The sequence below is a fragment of the Carettochelys insculpta genome, chromosome 12 (assembly GCF_033958435.1).
Source record: "Carettochelys insculpta isolate YL-2023 chromosome 12, ASM3395843v1, whole genome shotgun sequence".
Classification (NCBI taxonomy): Eukaryota; Metazoa; Chordata; order Testudines; family Carettochelyidae; genus Carettochelys; species Carettochelys insculpta.
Window position 1 is genome coordinate 22,076,275 of NC_134148.1, and position 16,787 is coordinate 22,093,061.

General features: G+C 48.4%; 1 protein-coding gene across 3 annotated transcripts in view; it reads left to right on the plus strand.

The window, feature by feature from the left end:
- Positions 1–16,787, plus strand: part of MYO5C (myosin VC) — a 68,796-nt gene that overhangs the window by 12,869 nt on the left and 39,140 nt on the right. For all 3 annotated transcript variants that reach the window (XM_075006465.1, XM_075006466.1, XM_075006467.1), the window contains exons 3-11: positions 3,698–3,863; positions 4,123–4,267; positions 4,955–5,111; positions 5,832–5,975; positions 9,864–9,945; positions 11,505–11,612; positions 13,257–13,363; positions 14,807–15,072; positions 16,699–16,780. In XM_075006465.1, the coding sequence (XP_074862566.1) occupies positions 3,698–3,863; positions 4,123–4,267; positions 4,955–5,111; positions 5,832–5,975; positions 9,864–9,945; positions 11,505–11,612; positions 13,257–13,363; positions 14,807–15,072; positions 16,699–16,780 (1,257 nt within the window). The remainder of the gene's footprint in view (positions 1–3,697; positions 3,864–4,122; positions 4,268–4,954; positions 5,112–5,831; positions 5,976–9,863; positions 9,946–11,504; positions 11,613–13,256; positions 13,364–14,806; positions 15,073–16,698; positions 16,781–16,787) is intronic.

Sequence of the window (16,787 nt, forward strand, 5' to 3'; positions counted from 1 at the left end):
GCAATGGGCCTCCACGCCAGGGGCCACCCAGAGCGTACCATGGAGCACCTATGCTCCAAGGTTAAGGAGCTGCACCAGGGCTATGCCTGGGCCAGGGACCAGGCTGGACGCTCCGGGGCAGCTCCAGCCACATGCCCCTTCTACAGGGAGCTCCGGGACATCCTGGGTCCCCAGGAGAGCTCCCTACCCCTGGCATTCCTGGAAACCTCCGGCAAGGAGCTGCAGCCAGAGGAGGAGGAGGAGCAGCCTGGACTGGGGACCCAGGAGGGCGAGGGGACTACAAACTGGTTGAGTGAGGAGGGGGAGCTGACCATCGTCATCCCCTCACGCTCCTCCAGCCGGGCGATTGAGGGCCGGACATCCCCAGACATCGCAGAGGGACCCTCCAGTAGGTACAGCGAGGGGCGCACACCCACCCCACAGGGTGAGGGTGACGCAATGGCTAGTCACCTGCACACGGGACCGGTGGTCGTGAGCCGCACACACGCCAGCCCCCACATGGGACGGGGCACCCCGCGGTGGTGAACCAGTGGTGCCCGGCACCCACCTCAGTGGACAGCGCCGCAAGCCACACGGGGTGGTGGCTGGTCGGTACCAGATGGCACCCGGGGCCTGCACGCTCCAGGCCAGGAAGGGCCACCTGCAGGAGAGACCCCTGGATGCACCCCCAAGCTGGGAGGCCCAGCCTGTGGGGGGGCGGGTCAATGCTCCCTGGGGGTCAGTGTCCTTTGAGGGGGGCGGGGGCCTCATGGGGTGGGCTTGGGTGGGTGAGCCACAGCCGGGCCCCCTCCATCTGGGGCACGTTACTGACGCGCTCTCCGCCTCTCCACACAGCTGCACGATCCGTGGGCCAGGAGAGCCCCTCACTGTCCCTTGTCCCCAAGCGCCCGCCCTCAGCCCTCAGAGGTGTCCGGATGCCACCCCAGGCAGCGCGCCTTCGGGGCTGTGGCCAGAGGGCCAAGGAGGACCCAGCCAGCCAGCACTAGGCTGAGGTGGCCGAACAACACTTGCAGCTCGCCCAGGCTGGCAGGGAGTGGCGGAGGGCAGCCTGGGATAAGCTGCTGACCATCCTAGAGAGCATTGGCCATGCCGTCTGGGACTATACGGACACTGTTACCCACCTCCTGGCCCCCCGGCGGCTCGCCCTGCTGGTCCTGCCCCCCTCGCTCCCACTGAGCCCACTCGCCAGCAATACTTGCTGGTGCTACCCACACTCTCCCCTCCCCGCCAGGGACCCTGCACCTGGTGAGGCAGGGGCTCCAGGGGCCGATGGGGCTGGCGGCCCACCACCCCAACCCATAATGAGTGCCTTGCCCCCCTCCAAGTTAGGTTCCCCCCGTCCATAGTTACCAGCACAGCCAGTTATATAAATGTTTCTTTATTGTTCACCACTCCATGCTGTGCCCCTCAAGGGGATGGTGGGTGGTGGATGTGCGGGTGTGGTGCTGGTGGGGGTTGGGGTGGCGGGAATGATGGGTGGCGGATATGTGTGGGATGTGGGTCAGAGGTGGCTGTCAACAAAGGCCTGCCTGAGGGCCTCCCGGATGTGGTGGCCATCCCGGTGGGCCTGGTGGATGGGGGTGGCGCCCAGCTTCTCATAGATGGCACCAGCCAGAGGGCCCACCCGGGGACATAGGTGTCCCCCTTTCCATCCACGATGCTGTGGAGGACAAAACAGGCGCCCCCCACATGGGGCACATTGAGGACCCTGACCTCCAGCCACGTGAGGAGGCACCTCCACCGCCCCTTTAGGCGCCCAAAGGCCCACTCCACCATGTTGCGGGCATGGTTGAGGCGGTCATTGAATGCCTCCTGGCTGGGATCGAGATGTCCCGTGTATGGCCTCATGAGCCATGGCTGCAGGGGGTACGCCGCACGTGCCACCATGCAGAGCGGCATGGTTACGTCCTCCACCACGGGGATCTCCCACTGGGGGACGAAGGTGCCGGCCTCCATGCGCCGGCAGAGGCCGGAATTCTGGAAGACCCGGGCATCATGGGTGCGGCCGGCCCAGTCCACGTAGAGGTTGCTGAACTGGCCCCTCGCATCCACCAACACCTGGAGCACCACCGAATGGTAGCCCTTGCGGTTTATGTACTGGCCGGTGCTGTGTGGCGGGGTGTGGATGGGAATGTGTGTGCCATGCAAAGCACCAATGCAGTTCGGAAAGCTCTGGTCCTAGAACCTGGCGATGGTGTCCAGATCTCCCAGGCAGACGACCCTGTGGAGCAGCATCACGTTGATGGCCCTGATGACCTGCAGAGGGGGAAGGGGGATGTGCTCTAGTGCGGGTGTGGCAGCTGTTTCCCCCCGCATTGGGCCCATTCTGCCCCCCTCCCATCCAGCCCTTGCCCTATCCTGAACCCCACCCTTCCAGCCCCTGCCCCATCCGGCCCCTTGCAGCGGAGGGTTCCCCTTGCCCGCCCCACCTTCCTCCATAAGTACAGCCCCGATGGTGGCCTTGCCCACCCTGAACTGTTGTCCCATGGAGTGATAGGAGTCCGGGGTGGCCAGCTTCCAAATGGCAATTGTGACCCATTTCTCCAAGGTGAGGGCTGGCCGCATGCAGGTGTCATGGTGCCAGAGTGCAGTGGCGAGCAAGTGGCAGATCTCATCGAAGGTCTGCCTCCACATGCGGAAGTTCTGTAGCCACCTTTCCTTGCCCCACTCCCTTTGCACCACACGCTCCCACCAGTCGGTGCTGCTGGGGTGGGTCCAGAGGCATCAGGGCACCCAGGGGTGGGGTGTGCCCAGCAGTGCCCCTGGTGGACCACCCAGCCACCAGATGAGATCGGGTGCAGCTGCGGCGATGGTGCACAGCACTGCCAGGAAGGCGGCCTTATCATGGGCGTCCTCCTGCAGAAGCTGTCGCTGGACCTCCATGCTGGGCACGAGTGGGCTCTGCCGGGCTGGGAAGGGCTTTGTGTGGAGGGAAAGGCGGAGGGAGGCAGCTGGCTGCGGCCCCGAAAGGGCTTGTCAGCCATGGGACCCCATCTGCAGTGTTTCCTGCCTCCCTTCTTTCGAAAGAGGGCTTGGAGCTGTGTGGACGCTCTGTTTCGAAAGACCTCAACAGCACTTCGAAAGAGCTGATCAAAGTGCTGATCTGAAAAATGGCAGCGGGTGCTCCCTTTCGACGGCCATTATTTTGACCGCCGAACTTAGATTTTCGCCCTTTCGAAAGGGCACTCACGTGTAGACACAGCTTAAATGTCTTCTCTAAGAGCCCAGTAAGCAGTGGAGGTGTTGGTAATGTGCTAGGCAATACTGATCTCCTGTGGTCTGGCAAATTCTGTCGTTTGGCACCCTCAGGATCTGAGGTTGCCTGACTTAAAGAGGTGCAACCTGTACACTCACTCTCCCTAAATTGCATTTGATCTACTGCAGAGTTTTTATATTTCCTTTAACCCTCTCATTCTCTCTGTTGACAGAAGAGGCTTCATGTAAAAACATTTGGTGTGTTTCCATACAATGTATTATAGTGGAAGGAAATAAGCCTTTATTTTTGTGAGACATTGATGAGTCCCATTATGTAATATTTGTGCGCAAAAGTGAGCCCAGATGTCATTGAAAGTTAACTAGTGTTCATGGAATGTAATGTCAGTAGCAATCCATCATCCAGGCAAGAGTTCATGCAAAGGTAGCCAAAAAGTTCAATATATATATCCACACCTGTGTGCTGTGTAATTTTTATTGACAGGAATTGACTTACCCTGTAGATCCAGCCCCTTTGCCTCCTTTACGAAATCCTGACATACTGGTTGGTGAAAATGACCTCACTGCACTTAGCTATCTTCATGAGCCTGCTGTTCTACACAATCTTAAAGTTCGTTTTGTGGAGTCAAAACTCATCTACACTTACAGCGGTATGTAAAGACAAACCCGGGGTCTTTGGTAAAGTATTCAAATAAAATGTAAAAAATTGTAAATCTTTGTCACCAAAAGTGCAATGGGACCATTCTTGAGGCCACGGAGATTTGTTGGGAATGGATGGATAGTGATTCGTTTCAAAGTGACCATTTTTATTACGCAGCAATTGAGTTGTGGTTGCTCATTTTCAGAACCTTACTTTTCATTTGCTATTGTAGAAACTGGGATATTTTAGTACTATGTATTTTTTCACAGGAATCATTTTGGTTGCAATGAACCCCTATAAAGAGTTGCCAATATACGGGGATGCTATTATCCATGCATATAGCGGGCAGAACATGGGGGATATGGATCCACATATATTTGCTGTGGCAGAAGAGGCTTACAAGCAAATGGCAAGGTACTGTTCGTTTTCCTTTGTTTAACACTTGTTCTGAAATATAATTTAAAAATCTCAGGGCAAATAATGCAATCAAATAATAGTAACTCAGCATTGTTGTGCTCCACCCTGCCCCATGCTGTGCCAACCTCTCTGTGGCCAGCGTGGGCCTGGCCCAGCCCCCAACGGAGCTCCTCCCCCAGCCAGCTTGGGGCTGGGATCAGACATTTTGGATGTGTATTACAACAGGCTTCTGTCAGAACTGTCTTCCAACTCAACTTTTGCTTGCAAGAGGAGCTGCAAAAGGACCTCTAGTAATTAGTGCAACAGAATAATAGTAACTGACTGCTGTTGTGGAAGTGCCCAAGCAGCCTAGATTCCTTTAGTCTGGATATTTTCACCGGGCCCACCCTCAAAGAGAAGAGAACCTTGTTATCTCTCAGGAGAGGGGCTGAGGGACAAAGAGTTTCTGGAAATTTACACCCCCTTCTTAATACCAGGCTGCTGTCCCTGGAGCCAACTTGCTGCCTGCAAGAGGGGCGGTGGGAAAAAAAACCCACCTAGGACAAGCCAAAAAACCAAGAAGAAGATGAGAGCTGACAGTTGTGTTGGTTACAATGACATGTACTCCATATAAAATATAAGAATATATATGCATTTTCAGACGAGCAAGATATTTATAATCTCCTTATTATGCTTCTATTTTAGAAACAACAAGAATCAGTCTGTTATAGTCAGTGGAGAATCAGGAGCTGGAAAAACTGTGTCTGCTAGATATGCTATGAGATACTTTGCCACGGTCAGTAAGTCCAACAGCAACACACATATGGAGGATAGAGTGTTGGCCTCCAACCCAATAACGGAGGTAAATTGAAGTCTGTGTCAGGGCTTTATACTCATTAGAGGCTGAATCCTGAAAGCTGCTGAGCCACTATGATAGAAGTCAATGAGCATTCCAACTATTCAGTCATTCTTAGTAAACTGGGTACATATTAAGAGCTCAATCCTGTGCCGTGCTCTACTACTTCAAAAATATTCAACACATCTGTGCATGTTTTTCTGAATCCCAAATACATTTTTCTTCTGAATATGACATATTGATTATAAAGTAACAGAGAGGAAGCCGTGCTAGTCTATACACTATCTAAACAAAAAGCAGTCAAGTAGCACTTTATAGACTAGCAAAATAGTTTATTAGGTGAGCTTTCATGGTGTATGACTGTATCAAGTATGTGCTACTTGTTTTTATTGCAGTTTTGAGCTGTCACTTTTCATGACACCATATTTTTCTTTAACCACCTTTTAACCACAACACACTTTGCCTTAGAAAGGTTGCTGACCCCTGAAATAGTCTAATGAGGCCCAACTTAATTTTTTTACACTTTGGCCTCATAACAGAACATCCAAATCCCTCCTCTGGATGCTCACATTAATCTTTAGGTACAAAGAACTTTGTAACACTTAAGCATCAAGGTTGTGTTTCGAGACAGTTACTGCTCTTTAGACATTCACTTTGGAAAACTGAACAGCCTGAATGATTCTCTTGACTCAAGCTGTGTGTTAAAGAGGGTCAACGTGTTCACAGGCTGTAGGCAATGCGAAAACCACACGCAATGATAATAGCAGTCGTTTTGGGAAATACACTGAAATCAGTTTCGACCAGAGACACCAAATCATTGGAGCCAACATGAGGACATATCTGCTTGAGAAATCCAGAGTTGTCTTTCAAGTAAGTGAAATAAAGTTTTTTAAAAAACCAACTTCAGTGAAATCACTGTTGTACAACTCCTTTAACTTATTGAGTATTATACTAAGTGGCTGTGTCTACACTGGCTACCAGCTTCTAAGGGAGCGTGGTAAGTAGGGTGTCAGGAGATTACTAATGAAGTGCTGCGGTGCATGTGCAGCACTTCATTAAGCTGATTCTCCCCCATGACAACTTGAAAGTGGCACTTAGAAGTGCCGGCTTGTGTGTAGCTGCAGCTCGTCCGCCGGTACTTCGAAGTCCCTTTACTCCTCAAAATTTGCATTGTTTTTCTAGTCTCCAAGCCACAAAACCAGAAGTCTACTGCTTGTGGCCAGAGGTGGAAAAAGTACCCCAAAAGCTACGTGACTAAGAGTACTGCTGCTTGGCGGGGAATGTAATTAAGTACAAGTCACCGGTATCCCTGTAGGAAAACTACTTGAGTAAAAGTGTGCACGCACGCACGCACATCACATCTTTATTGTGCTCAGCTACCCAGAAGGGAAAGCAGCTGTGCTTTTACTCAAGTAACTTTTTGGGCACTTTTTCCACCTCTGCATGTGGCCGATATGGGACAGGACCAAGGGGAGAGGCAGAGGAGTAAGGGATCATCTGCTCTGTGCGTACAGTACATTGCCCTTGCTGGGAAGCGCAGCTTATTTTAGAGTAACTCCTGATAGCGGCATGAAAACAGGAACTTACTGGATCGATCAGTGGTTCCCAGCCTGGCATGCGCAAGGGTATTGCAGATGGTCTTTTGGGAGGTCGGGGGGGGGAATAAAAATGATCATAGAATATGGAATTGGCTTTGATGTGGGTCTGTGAATGGTTTGGAGGCTGATTGGGGGTCCACACTAGTGAAATGGTTGGGAATCAACGTACTAGATGGATTGAGTAGCTTTTGAAGTTCTGTATGTCAGATGATGGTGAAGAGCTGAATCTTGAGAGAGAATGAATGACTGTGCATGAGCTGTGGGTTTGGGAGGTTTTATTTATTTATTTATTTATTTTGCATTATTTTCCTATTTGTTCACTGAAATTAACATTATTCGTTTAGTTCGGCTAGTTTAGATGGTAAAACACTCTATAACGTAACTCCTTTTCCCTTAGCAAAACCTGTGTTGCTTCATTCTCAGATTTCAAGTTGTCACACTGGAGGTGTGGCTGGATTAAGTCACGTTGTTGGGCATGTTTATGTAGAAGATGAAAGTAAATACTTTTAAGACTCTCAGCTACTGTGGTGGTGGACAGTCTAGCTACTTAGATAGACTGCTCTCTAGAGTGAGACGCTGAGTGATTGCTACACTTAGTACTGTTCAAGCTACAGAAATGTTGGAAAAATCCTCTCCAAAGTCAGATTTTGGCAGCTTGGTTAGGAAATTTTCCAGGGCAGAGAGGGTTAGAGATGTCATTTTAAGAGATCCCTGAGAGAGCTGAACGATTTCTAAATTGAAGCTACTTTTAACTTTGGAAAGACATGGTGTTTGTGTGGGGTGGCAAAACTGGATGAAATTCTTCTGATTTGTCCATTTATTCTTTTACATAGACACTGTCCAGTTTGGCCAATGTAAATTGCAGTGGGGTATTGCTGGCACACTATGGCACATACTATATTAGTACATGTACAGGTAAAGGAGCCCCTGATGATATGGTTGATGTTAGGTCCTGTGATGATATCGCTGGTGTAGACATGTGAGCAGAGTTGGCAGTGAGGTTTCTTGCAGGGATTGGTTCCAGGTTTAGAGTTACTGTGTTGTGATATATAGTTGCTGGTGAGAATTTGTTTAAGGTTGGCAGGCTGTCTGTAGGCAAGGATAGGCCTGCCTCACAAGGTCTGAGAGAGTGAAGGATCATTGTCCAGGGTGGGTTGCAGATCACTGATGGTGCATTGGAGAGGCCTTAGGTGGGGGCTGTATGTGATGGCCAGTGGTGTTCCCTTGTTTTCCTTGTGAGGCCTGTCTTGTAGCAGCTGGCTTCTGGGTACCTGTCTGGCTCTGTCATTCTGTTTGCTCACTTTCTTAGGTGGGTATTGTAGTTTGAGGAAAACTTGGTAAATGGACATATATCAGACATCAGGAATGGTAATGTACAGAAACCTGTGGAAGAGCACTGCAATCTCCCTGGACACTCAGTACCAGATTTAAAAGTAGCAGTCCTAAAACAAAGAAATTTCAAAAATCAAATGGAGAGAGAAATCTCTGAACTGCAATTTATTTGCAAATTTGACTCCATCAACTAAGGATTAAACAGAGACTGGGGGTGGCTCACCCCTAACAAACGCAGCTTCTCTGCCCTGGGTGTTAATATCTCCCCATTAGACTCTGACAATGGGCCTACATCCCCCTGTCTGATCTGACTTCTTTCCTCTTTTGACACATACTGCTGATAATGGGCCGTTTCCACCTTGCTGACTAGACCTTGTCAGCTCTGGCCCTCCCTTTTACTGGGACCCCACTCTTTAAATACCCCTCTGGACCGCCCCCTACCCATGCATCTGACGAAGTGGGTCTTTGCCCCTGAAAGCTTACACTCCAAAACATCTATTAGTCTATAAGGTGGCACAGGACTTCTTGCTGTTCTCGAAGAAAAGACTAACATGGTTACCTCTCTGATACATAATAGGTAAAATCCTTTTAAGGTTAAATTGACAAAACAGTTGTTAACACAAAACATTGATGTGCAAAAAATGTAGCACCATGTCTCTTCCTAGTTTTCTGGGCTCCAGTCTTGCAAATGCTTATGAATACATTTCATTTTACTCTGATATGTGTGAAGCTAGACATGTGCTTGTGTATTTAGGGGATCAGGGTCTTATGATGTGCCAGTCATTATGGTATCATGAAATAATACTGATAAAATAGCATGGAAGATATCTAGTGCTTTTTTTTTTCCTTCACAAAGCAAAACTTCGTACTGCTTGTTTGTAGTAGTGTTATAGCTGCTCAGGTGATGAAACCAGCTACCATCCGTTACCTTAACACCTGGTTATATAAGTATCAGAGAGGTAGCCGTGTTAGTCTGTATCTTCAAAAACAACAAGAAGTCCTGTGGCACCTTATAGACTAACTTCCAGCTACAAACTCAGCCCAGCAGAGGAGTCGCTCTTATCCCGGGGGTCTTTCCTTCTGCCCTACTTCCTCCACGAACTTAATACAATTATGTGGTGACCTTGAAGCCTTCTTTCGCCGCCTCCATCTAAAGGAATTTTTCCAGCACACCTATGAACAACAGTCTGACTCTCTCAACCCCTCCCTACCAACAACAAAAGAAGAAGAACTCTATGTGCATTCCCCCTGAGGGTCGTAGTGACAGGCTGGATTTCCACGTACAGGGCTTCCGCAATCGTGCTCAGGCAGGTATTTTGGAGCATAAGCTTTTGTGGGCAAAGACCCGCTTCGTCAGATCCATCTGACGAAGCAGGTCTTTGCCCACGAAAGCTTATGCTCCAAAATATCTGTTATTCTATAAGGTGCCATAGGTCTACTTGATGGTCAGATAAAATATCCCTGAGAGCTTTCCAGTTTCTATGAATGATGTTTCAGTTAGCACTCCCAAAGGAAGCTGTCTGCATTGTTATATTTGCCAGCCCTTGTTAGTTTTTTAACTGAATCAATTAAACCTGCAATTTTGACAAAGAACTCTGGCCAGTGACATGTGATTTGATGAAGAAGTTTACTTGATTTTTGTCACAGCCAAGGCGCTTTCAGTAATGATTGCGAAAAATGTGTCCACATTAGCACAGGTGGTGTTTGACCCAAGCTAGATTGCAAGAGAATTTATACTTGGATAATCATTTAGTTTCCTACAATTATAGTAAAATACCAAATGTTTTCCATGTTTATTTTTCTCTAATGGTTTTCTTTTCTCTTGTAGTCAGAGAATGAACGAAATTACCACATATTCTACCAGCTGTGCGCTTCTGCTCTGCAACCAGAATTTAAGCATCTTAAATTAGGTATGTCTGAAGAAAGTAATCTGTTTTCCACCTTTCAGTGTTATTTTTAGGAGATGTAATTGTCTTAGAAAACAAATCTTACTGAATTGCAGCAGGACTGGTTGGCCAGAGTATATATCTACATTACAATAAAAGACTTATGGCATGACCACAGCTGGGCTATGTCAGCTGACTCGGGCTATTGAGCCGCATACTCCAGGGCTATAAAATGGCAGTGCAGACACTGGGGGTCAGTCTGGGGCTGGGCATTGAGACACCACAAGTGGGGAAGGATTCAGAGTCCAGGCTCTGGCCTCATGCTGAAGATCTGCACTGAAATTTTTCACTCTGGAACTCTAGCCCTGAATCATCTGACCCAGACTCTGGCTAAATTGCTTAGGTAGGGCGACCATATCTCCCTGTCCCAAATACCGGACAGGGAGCTATGGGGGGAGGGGCGGCTCCTCCAAGCCTCAGGGATCTGGGAAGGATGTGGCAGCCACACCCACCCTCCCCGATCTGCAGCAGCCCCCACTGCTCCTGGGAACCCCAAGGAAGCAGCAAGGATGGAGCAGCCGCAGCACTTCCCCAAGCCCTGAGGAAGCTGCAGGGACGGGGAAGTCACAGCGTTTCCCCCTCCAGTTCCCTGAGCCTCAGCAGCAGGGATGGGGCAGCTGCGGCTGCCGGCGGAAAATATGGAACAATTGATCCCTTTTCTAAAATAAGTCGAGATGCCTTTTTGGCATCCCAGATACGGGACAGATGTTTACCTGGTGCTTAGTGTTTGATCCTGTCCCTGCTGAGGTCAGTGGCAAATCTTCCATTAACTTTAGAGGTACAGTCATTCACACTGCAAATCATACTCGTACCCTTTCATTTGGAGCGTACGCTTGTGAAGAGAGCCCTATGGATAGTCCTGGGGAGAGAAGGGTTCTTTATTTGTCCACAGAGCAGTTACACAATAGCAACTCCAGGTGAGACTAAGCTGCACTGTGGCAGACCAGCCTTAAGCATAAAATGGTAGTTCATCTCCCCAGCAACCAGTTCTTAGCCACTCAGTAAAGATTTCCAAGGTTGAACCTTGCTAATCAGGAACTCTCTCGTCCGGCAAACTCTGTAATCTGGCATGACTTTAATTAGCTAGACGACCACTTATCATGCGTGTGGCCAAATTTCCCATGGTTCTATGAAGTTTTTTTTACAGCCACCCGTCCTGTCTCTCAGTGTTCTGCGCTGTTACTTACCTGTAATTTACCCTAAATGTCTTCTGAGAGCCCAGTAACAGAGGAAGTGTTGGTTTTGTGCCAGAACATTTTGACCTACTGTCATCCGACATCTTCTCTCATCCAGCACTGGTCTGGTCCCGAGGGTGCCAAGTGAGAGAGGTTCAACCTGTACTGGTTTTGTAGCGTGAATTCCTTTTCACTTCAAAGTGCACTAAGAAGAAGAGCTCATTGCAGAAGAACAATCTGCTAGTAACAGCTTTAATTCCTTTTTCAGTCATAGCTACTGACTGACTGACTGACTCTCTGTCCCAGTACCAAATATGGTAACTGTAATGTTGTACTTTTCATGTATAGGGCATGCGGAAGAATTTAATTATACAAAAATGGGTGGCAGCACTGTTATTGAAGGAGTGGATGACAGAGCAGACATGATGGAGACACAGAAGACATTCGCTCTACTAGGTAAATGAGAACACTTGGCAACACAGATTGATAAACTAGCAAAGTGAAGATGGCTCTGAAATAACGAAAGGCAAACAAGATTTGAAAAAAAAACACTTAATGAATATAAAAAGCAGTCAAGTAGCACTTTAAAGACTAGCAAAATAGTTTATTAGGTGAGCTTTCGTGGGACAGGCCCACTTCTTCAGACCATAGCCAGACCAGACCAGACTCAATATTTGACACAGAGAACCAAAAACAGTAAGCAAGGAGGACAAATCAGAAAAAGATAATCAAGGTGAGCAGATCAGAGAGTGGAGGGGTGGTGGGGAAGGTCAAGAAGTAGATTGAGCCAAGTATGCAGACGAGCCCCTATAGTGATTCAGAAAGTTCCCATCACGATTTAAACCGTGTGTTAATGTGCCGAATTTGAATATAAAAGTCAGCTCGTCCACTTCTCTTCCCAAAAAGCTTTGGTATGTGTGTTACTGAAGAGGAATTATCGCACTGTTTTGGAAAGAGAAGTGGACGAGCTGACTTTTATATTCAAATTCGGCACATTAACACATGGTTTAAATCGTGATGGGAACTTTCTGAGTCACTATAGGGGCTCGTCTGCATAGTTGGCTCAATCTAATTCTTGACCTTCCACCCCTCCACTCTCTGATTTGCTCACCTTGGTTATCTTTTTCTGATTTGTCCTCCTTGCTTACTGTTTTTGGTTCTCTGTGCCTTAAATATTGAGTCTGTTCTGGTCTGGCTATGGTCTGAAGAAGTGGGTCTGTCCCACAAAAGCTCACCTAATAAACTATTTTGCTAGTCTTTGAAGTGCTACTTGACTGCTTTTTGTTTTGATAGTGTATAGGCTAGCACAGCTTACTCTCTGTTACTACTTAATGAATATGTTATGGTAGTTACCCACGGAATTTGTTTGTGGCACTGTTGGTTTGCTGTTTGCTTTAATGAGACTTGGCAACATCAACTGGCTATTAGCAATTGGTCTTCATAGTTAGTGATATCACTTACTTGGGGTCAGAGCCTGAGGGCAGGTTTACACTACCCATGAAGATCAGTCTGCTCAGGGTAGATCTTCTGGGGTTCGATTTTTGTGTGTCTAGTAGAGACATGCAAAAATAGACCTCTCGGGTCACAGTCAACCCCTGTACTCCTTGAAGATGCAAGGAGTAAGGGAGGTTGACGGGAGAAACTCTATCGACCTTCCCCTGTATGGACAGACAAGCTAGCAGAACACAGGTACATTGATTTTTAGCTACGCAGTTAGTGTGGCTAGAATTACGTATCTGCAGGTGACTTTTAGTCTAGTGGCAACATAGCCTAACTGGGCCTCAGCTGGCATGAACTGGAGGAAAGAGAGTAAGGAGTCTTCCTGTCCCCCTTGTGTGACCATGAAGGATGAAGCAAAACTACCCACTGCATCACTCAGCAGAGTACAGGGATTTGTCCCTAATTACTCCCCTGGGGATGGATAGGGCAGAGAACAGGCAGACCTATTGCTTTCCAGAGTGGCCAGGAGCGTCTTCACCAGTCTTTATAGAATCGCTCATAATCATATTCAGTAGTGCAAATATTCCTAGATCAGACGTTTTATTACTACAGGATTTTACTGGTCTGAGTATCCCAAATGAATGGGGATTTATTTTTAAGGTCTGAAGGAGGATTTTCAGATGGATATTTTTAAAATCCTGGCGGCCATCCTACACTTAGGCAATGTGCAAATAACAGCGGTCGGTGATGAAAAGTCTTCAGTCAGCGTAAGACATTCACTCATTCGTACATTGAATAATTGTGCTCAGTTTTCTTTATTCGGTGGGTGGTTCCCAGTTCTTTAATACCTTCCCTAGCTATCTGTCACTTCCCTCCTCAGTCTTTATTGCAAGATGTCTTTGGGGTTCCTGCCTTGTGCGCATTCTTTCTCGAGACCTTTTGTAAAACTACTCAGTCTCAGGTTGGGGATAAACCAATCATAGAACACTAGAACTGGAAAGGACCTTGAGATGTCATCAAGTCCAGTCCCCTGCCCTTACAGCAGGACCAAGCACCGTCTAGACCATCCCCGATAGGTGTCTGTCTAACCTGCTCCTAAATATCTCCAGGGATGGCGATTCCACAGCCTCCCTAGGAAACTTAGTCCAGTGTTTAACCAAGGCCACTTTGGGATTCCCCCTGGCTGACGGAATCCTCAACTGATGTTGAAGTCTGAGGGTGGTGTTTGTGCCACTCCTCTTCCTTACTCCTGCCACAAAAGGGCCAAACAGAGGGGACAGCAGCTGGATTGGCCCCTGGGGCTGTTTGCAGCCTCCGCCAAACAGGTCACTCAGGTTTGTGCCAGGGGAATCCCACCAGTGCTTGATGATCCCGAGAGCAGGGAAACAATGACAGGTTAAAGCCGCCTTTGCTGTCTCTTGTTATATAAATGGTCCAGGTTGGCAGTGCTGAATCTAGGAAAAATTCTGTTTGATGTTAACAGGAGTTTTGCCTGTGTAAGAAGTTCCTGTCCTGTTAGAAACCAGGCGGGTAGAGGCAGGTGCCCCCATGCTCCTCTGAAATGCTGCAGAGTGCTGTGTTGCTGCTCTGTGCATGGTGGGGGAGGGGGCGGGACTGGCTGCCCTAAGCCCCATCCCTTCTGCCCTTGGCCCTGCCCCTTTTTGGGACAGAGATCCAGGCCCCCCGCCCACCTTGCCCCCAGTCCCATGGTAGCTGTTGGCATTGCTTTTAAAAATCAGTTAAACAAAACCAGCCATCATAGGTTGAAATCCCAACCCCCAGTGAAGTCAATGGCAAGGGGTCCCACTGAGTTTGACAGAGCCAAGTTTTCACCCCTTGACTTTCCAGGACCTCCTTGACTTCTGCTGGGGCAGAGCTGGAGCAAGTATCAACCCCAGGGCTGTGGGAGCAGGGGCTGCCAGAAAAGCTGACCAGCTGGTGAAATAACTAATCAGTGTCCAGCCCCAAGGCAGCCACAGCTTGCTGAAGCAGAAGCAGTCAGACCTGCAAGCCCAGGCAGAGCTCTGTTTGTCCCCCGCATCTAGCCTAGGTTATTTTTAGTAAAAGTCAGGGACAGGTTGCAGGCTTTTGTGAATTACTGGTTGTGACTTTTTCTAAAAATATCCATGACAAAATCTTATCCCGTGTTATAATCCATTAGATAAAAATTCTTCATTGGCTCTAGTAATGTTTATTTTTCTTCTTAAAAGCCGAAGGACAAACACCTCAGTATATTCTGTGAACTTATGGATTTAGACAGTGACGGAGTGGCACAGTGGTTGTGCCACCGAAAAATTATCACCACCTCAGAGACGGTCATAAAGCCCATGACAAAACTCCAGGCTCTTAATGCAAGGGATGCTTTGGCCAAGAAGATCTATTCTCACCTGTTTGATTTCATTGTGGAAAGAATTAACAGCGCTTTGCATTTTTCTGGAAAGCAGCACACTTTTATTGGTGTTTTGGACATTTATGGGTAAGAATATCTCCAGCAACAAATTATTTTCAGATGCCCCGACTCTCCTCTGTTTTCCAGTTCTTATTCCTATGTATCATGTGTTTCCTACAATGAACTGGCATTCAAAGCTTCCATTTACTCAAAACGGTGCGGCCTCTTCTTTGCATAAAGGGCAATGAGAAATTTTTTTGATTAATGCCTGTTTCTCTCTAGGTGACGATTGACCTTGGATTTATTACATTAGGACACTGGTCTTTGATAGTTACCCTATCAGAAGTAAATTGGAGGAGATCAATTTAAAATTGTCACTTTGAGATGGGATGATGCTCCTCTGATGGCTGGATACAGTGTTTCCTGTCGGCTGTACATTGGGCAGCCCAGCAGGAGAGGTTCAGGTGCTGCCCAGCTGATTAGTGGACCCCGCACAGCCGGCAGTGTGTGTTTATACTGGTGGTGCACATCTCCACACGCCTTGGTGCACGTAACAAAATTTATTCTGCCCATGGATGGAAAAAATTACAGGGAACATTGGCTGGGTACGTTAGCTTTAGTGATGTTTTGTCCTGCCTCTGCAACACAAAAGCAGCCCCACTGTGCACTAGAGTTTTGGTCATTGTGTCTAGGATCTTGTCTTCATTTGCAGCAGTGTGTAAAGGTACGTGGAGCTACATGCTGCAGTGAAAGGCAGAATGTGGCCACTCTCACTGGGGTGTAGCTGTACGACTGTGGAAACGTCCCGCAGGGGGAGGCAGGAGGTGAAAGATCTAGGGGAGAGAGGCAATGAAGAGAGGATCTGGTAGTGAGGAGCAGCTAGAGACTTCCTCTGCTGCTGGAATCTTTTGCTATGGAGGGGAAGGGCTCAAGCAGCAGGTCACTGGATTGCTAAAAATAGCACTGTGGGCAGGAGAGGCTCTGCCTGGGCATGCAGAGGTCTGTGTGTGGTGCAAATCATTAAGGGTCAGCATGCAGGGCATTCTATTCACACAGCGCCTCGCCATCTGCACGACAGCTTGAAACTTTCTCTCTCAACCAGCATGACCACAGACAGCCCCTGCCGGCCAGAGCTAGCCTGGCTGATAGGATATTCCCACTGGTGGCAGGAAGCCCTGCTGGCCGCCCTGCTGCAGGGAGCCCCGCCAGCCCCATCGTGGCAGGGAGCCACTGGGGCAGTTCAACCAGGGTTGGGGATACCTACCAGCAGCCCTGCAGGATGGAGGAGCTCAGCCGGGCTGGAGATTCCTGGCAGCAACCCTGTGGCAGCAGGGAGTCTGGCTGGGGGGGCGGAGCCCTGCAGGCAGGCTGGGGGCAGGGAGCTGGTGGCAAGCCTGGAGGTCTCACCTCCTCTGGTCCAGCATATTCCCTTGATCAGGACCTCTCAGGTCCTGAGGTTGCTGAACCAGGGAGGTGCAACCTGTAGTATTTTTGCCTGTGCTAGCTGGGCGTGCGGTATCTGTACTCTGCATGCCACTGTGAGCGTAGCTCTCCCCAAGAAAACCGAAAGGTTCAGAAGTTAATTTCCTTATAAGCAGCAGTTTTCTCCCAAATTTCCCTAGGGACATTGGCACTCAGTTTCAGGTGATCTCACAGTTTACGTTTTTCTCCTATCTAATGACCTCTTCCCCTAATTTTCAAAATGTTTTCCAGATTTGAAACTTTTGATGTGAACAGCTTTGAACAGTTTTGCATCAATTATGCCAATGAAAAACTGCAACAGCAATTTAACCTGGTATGTA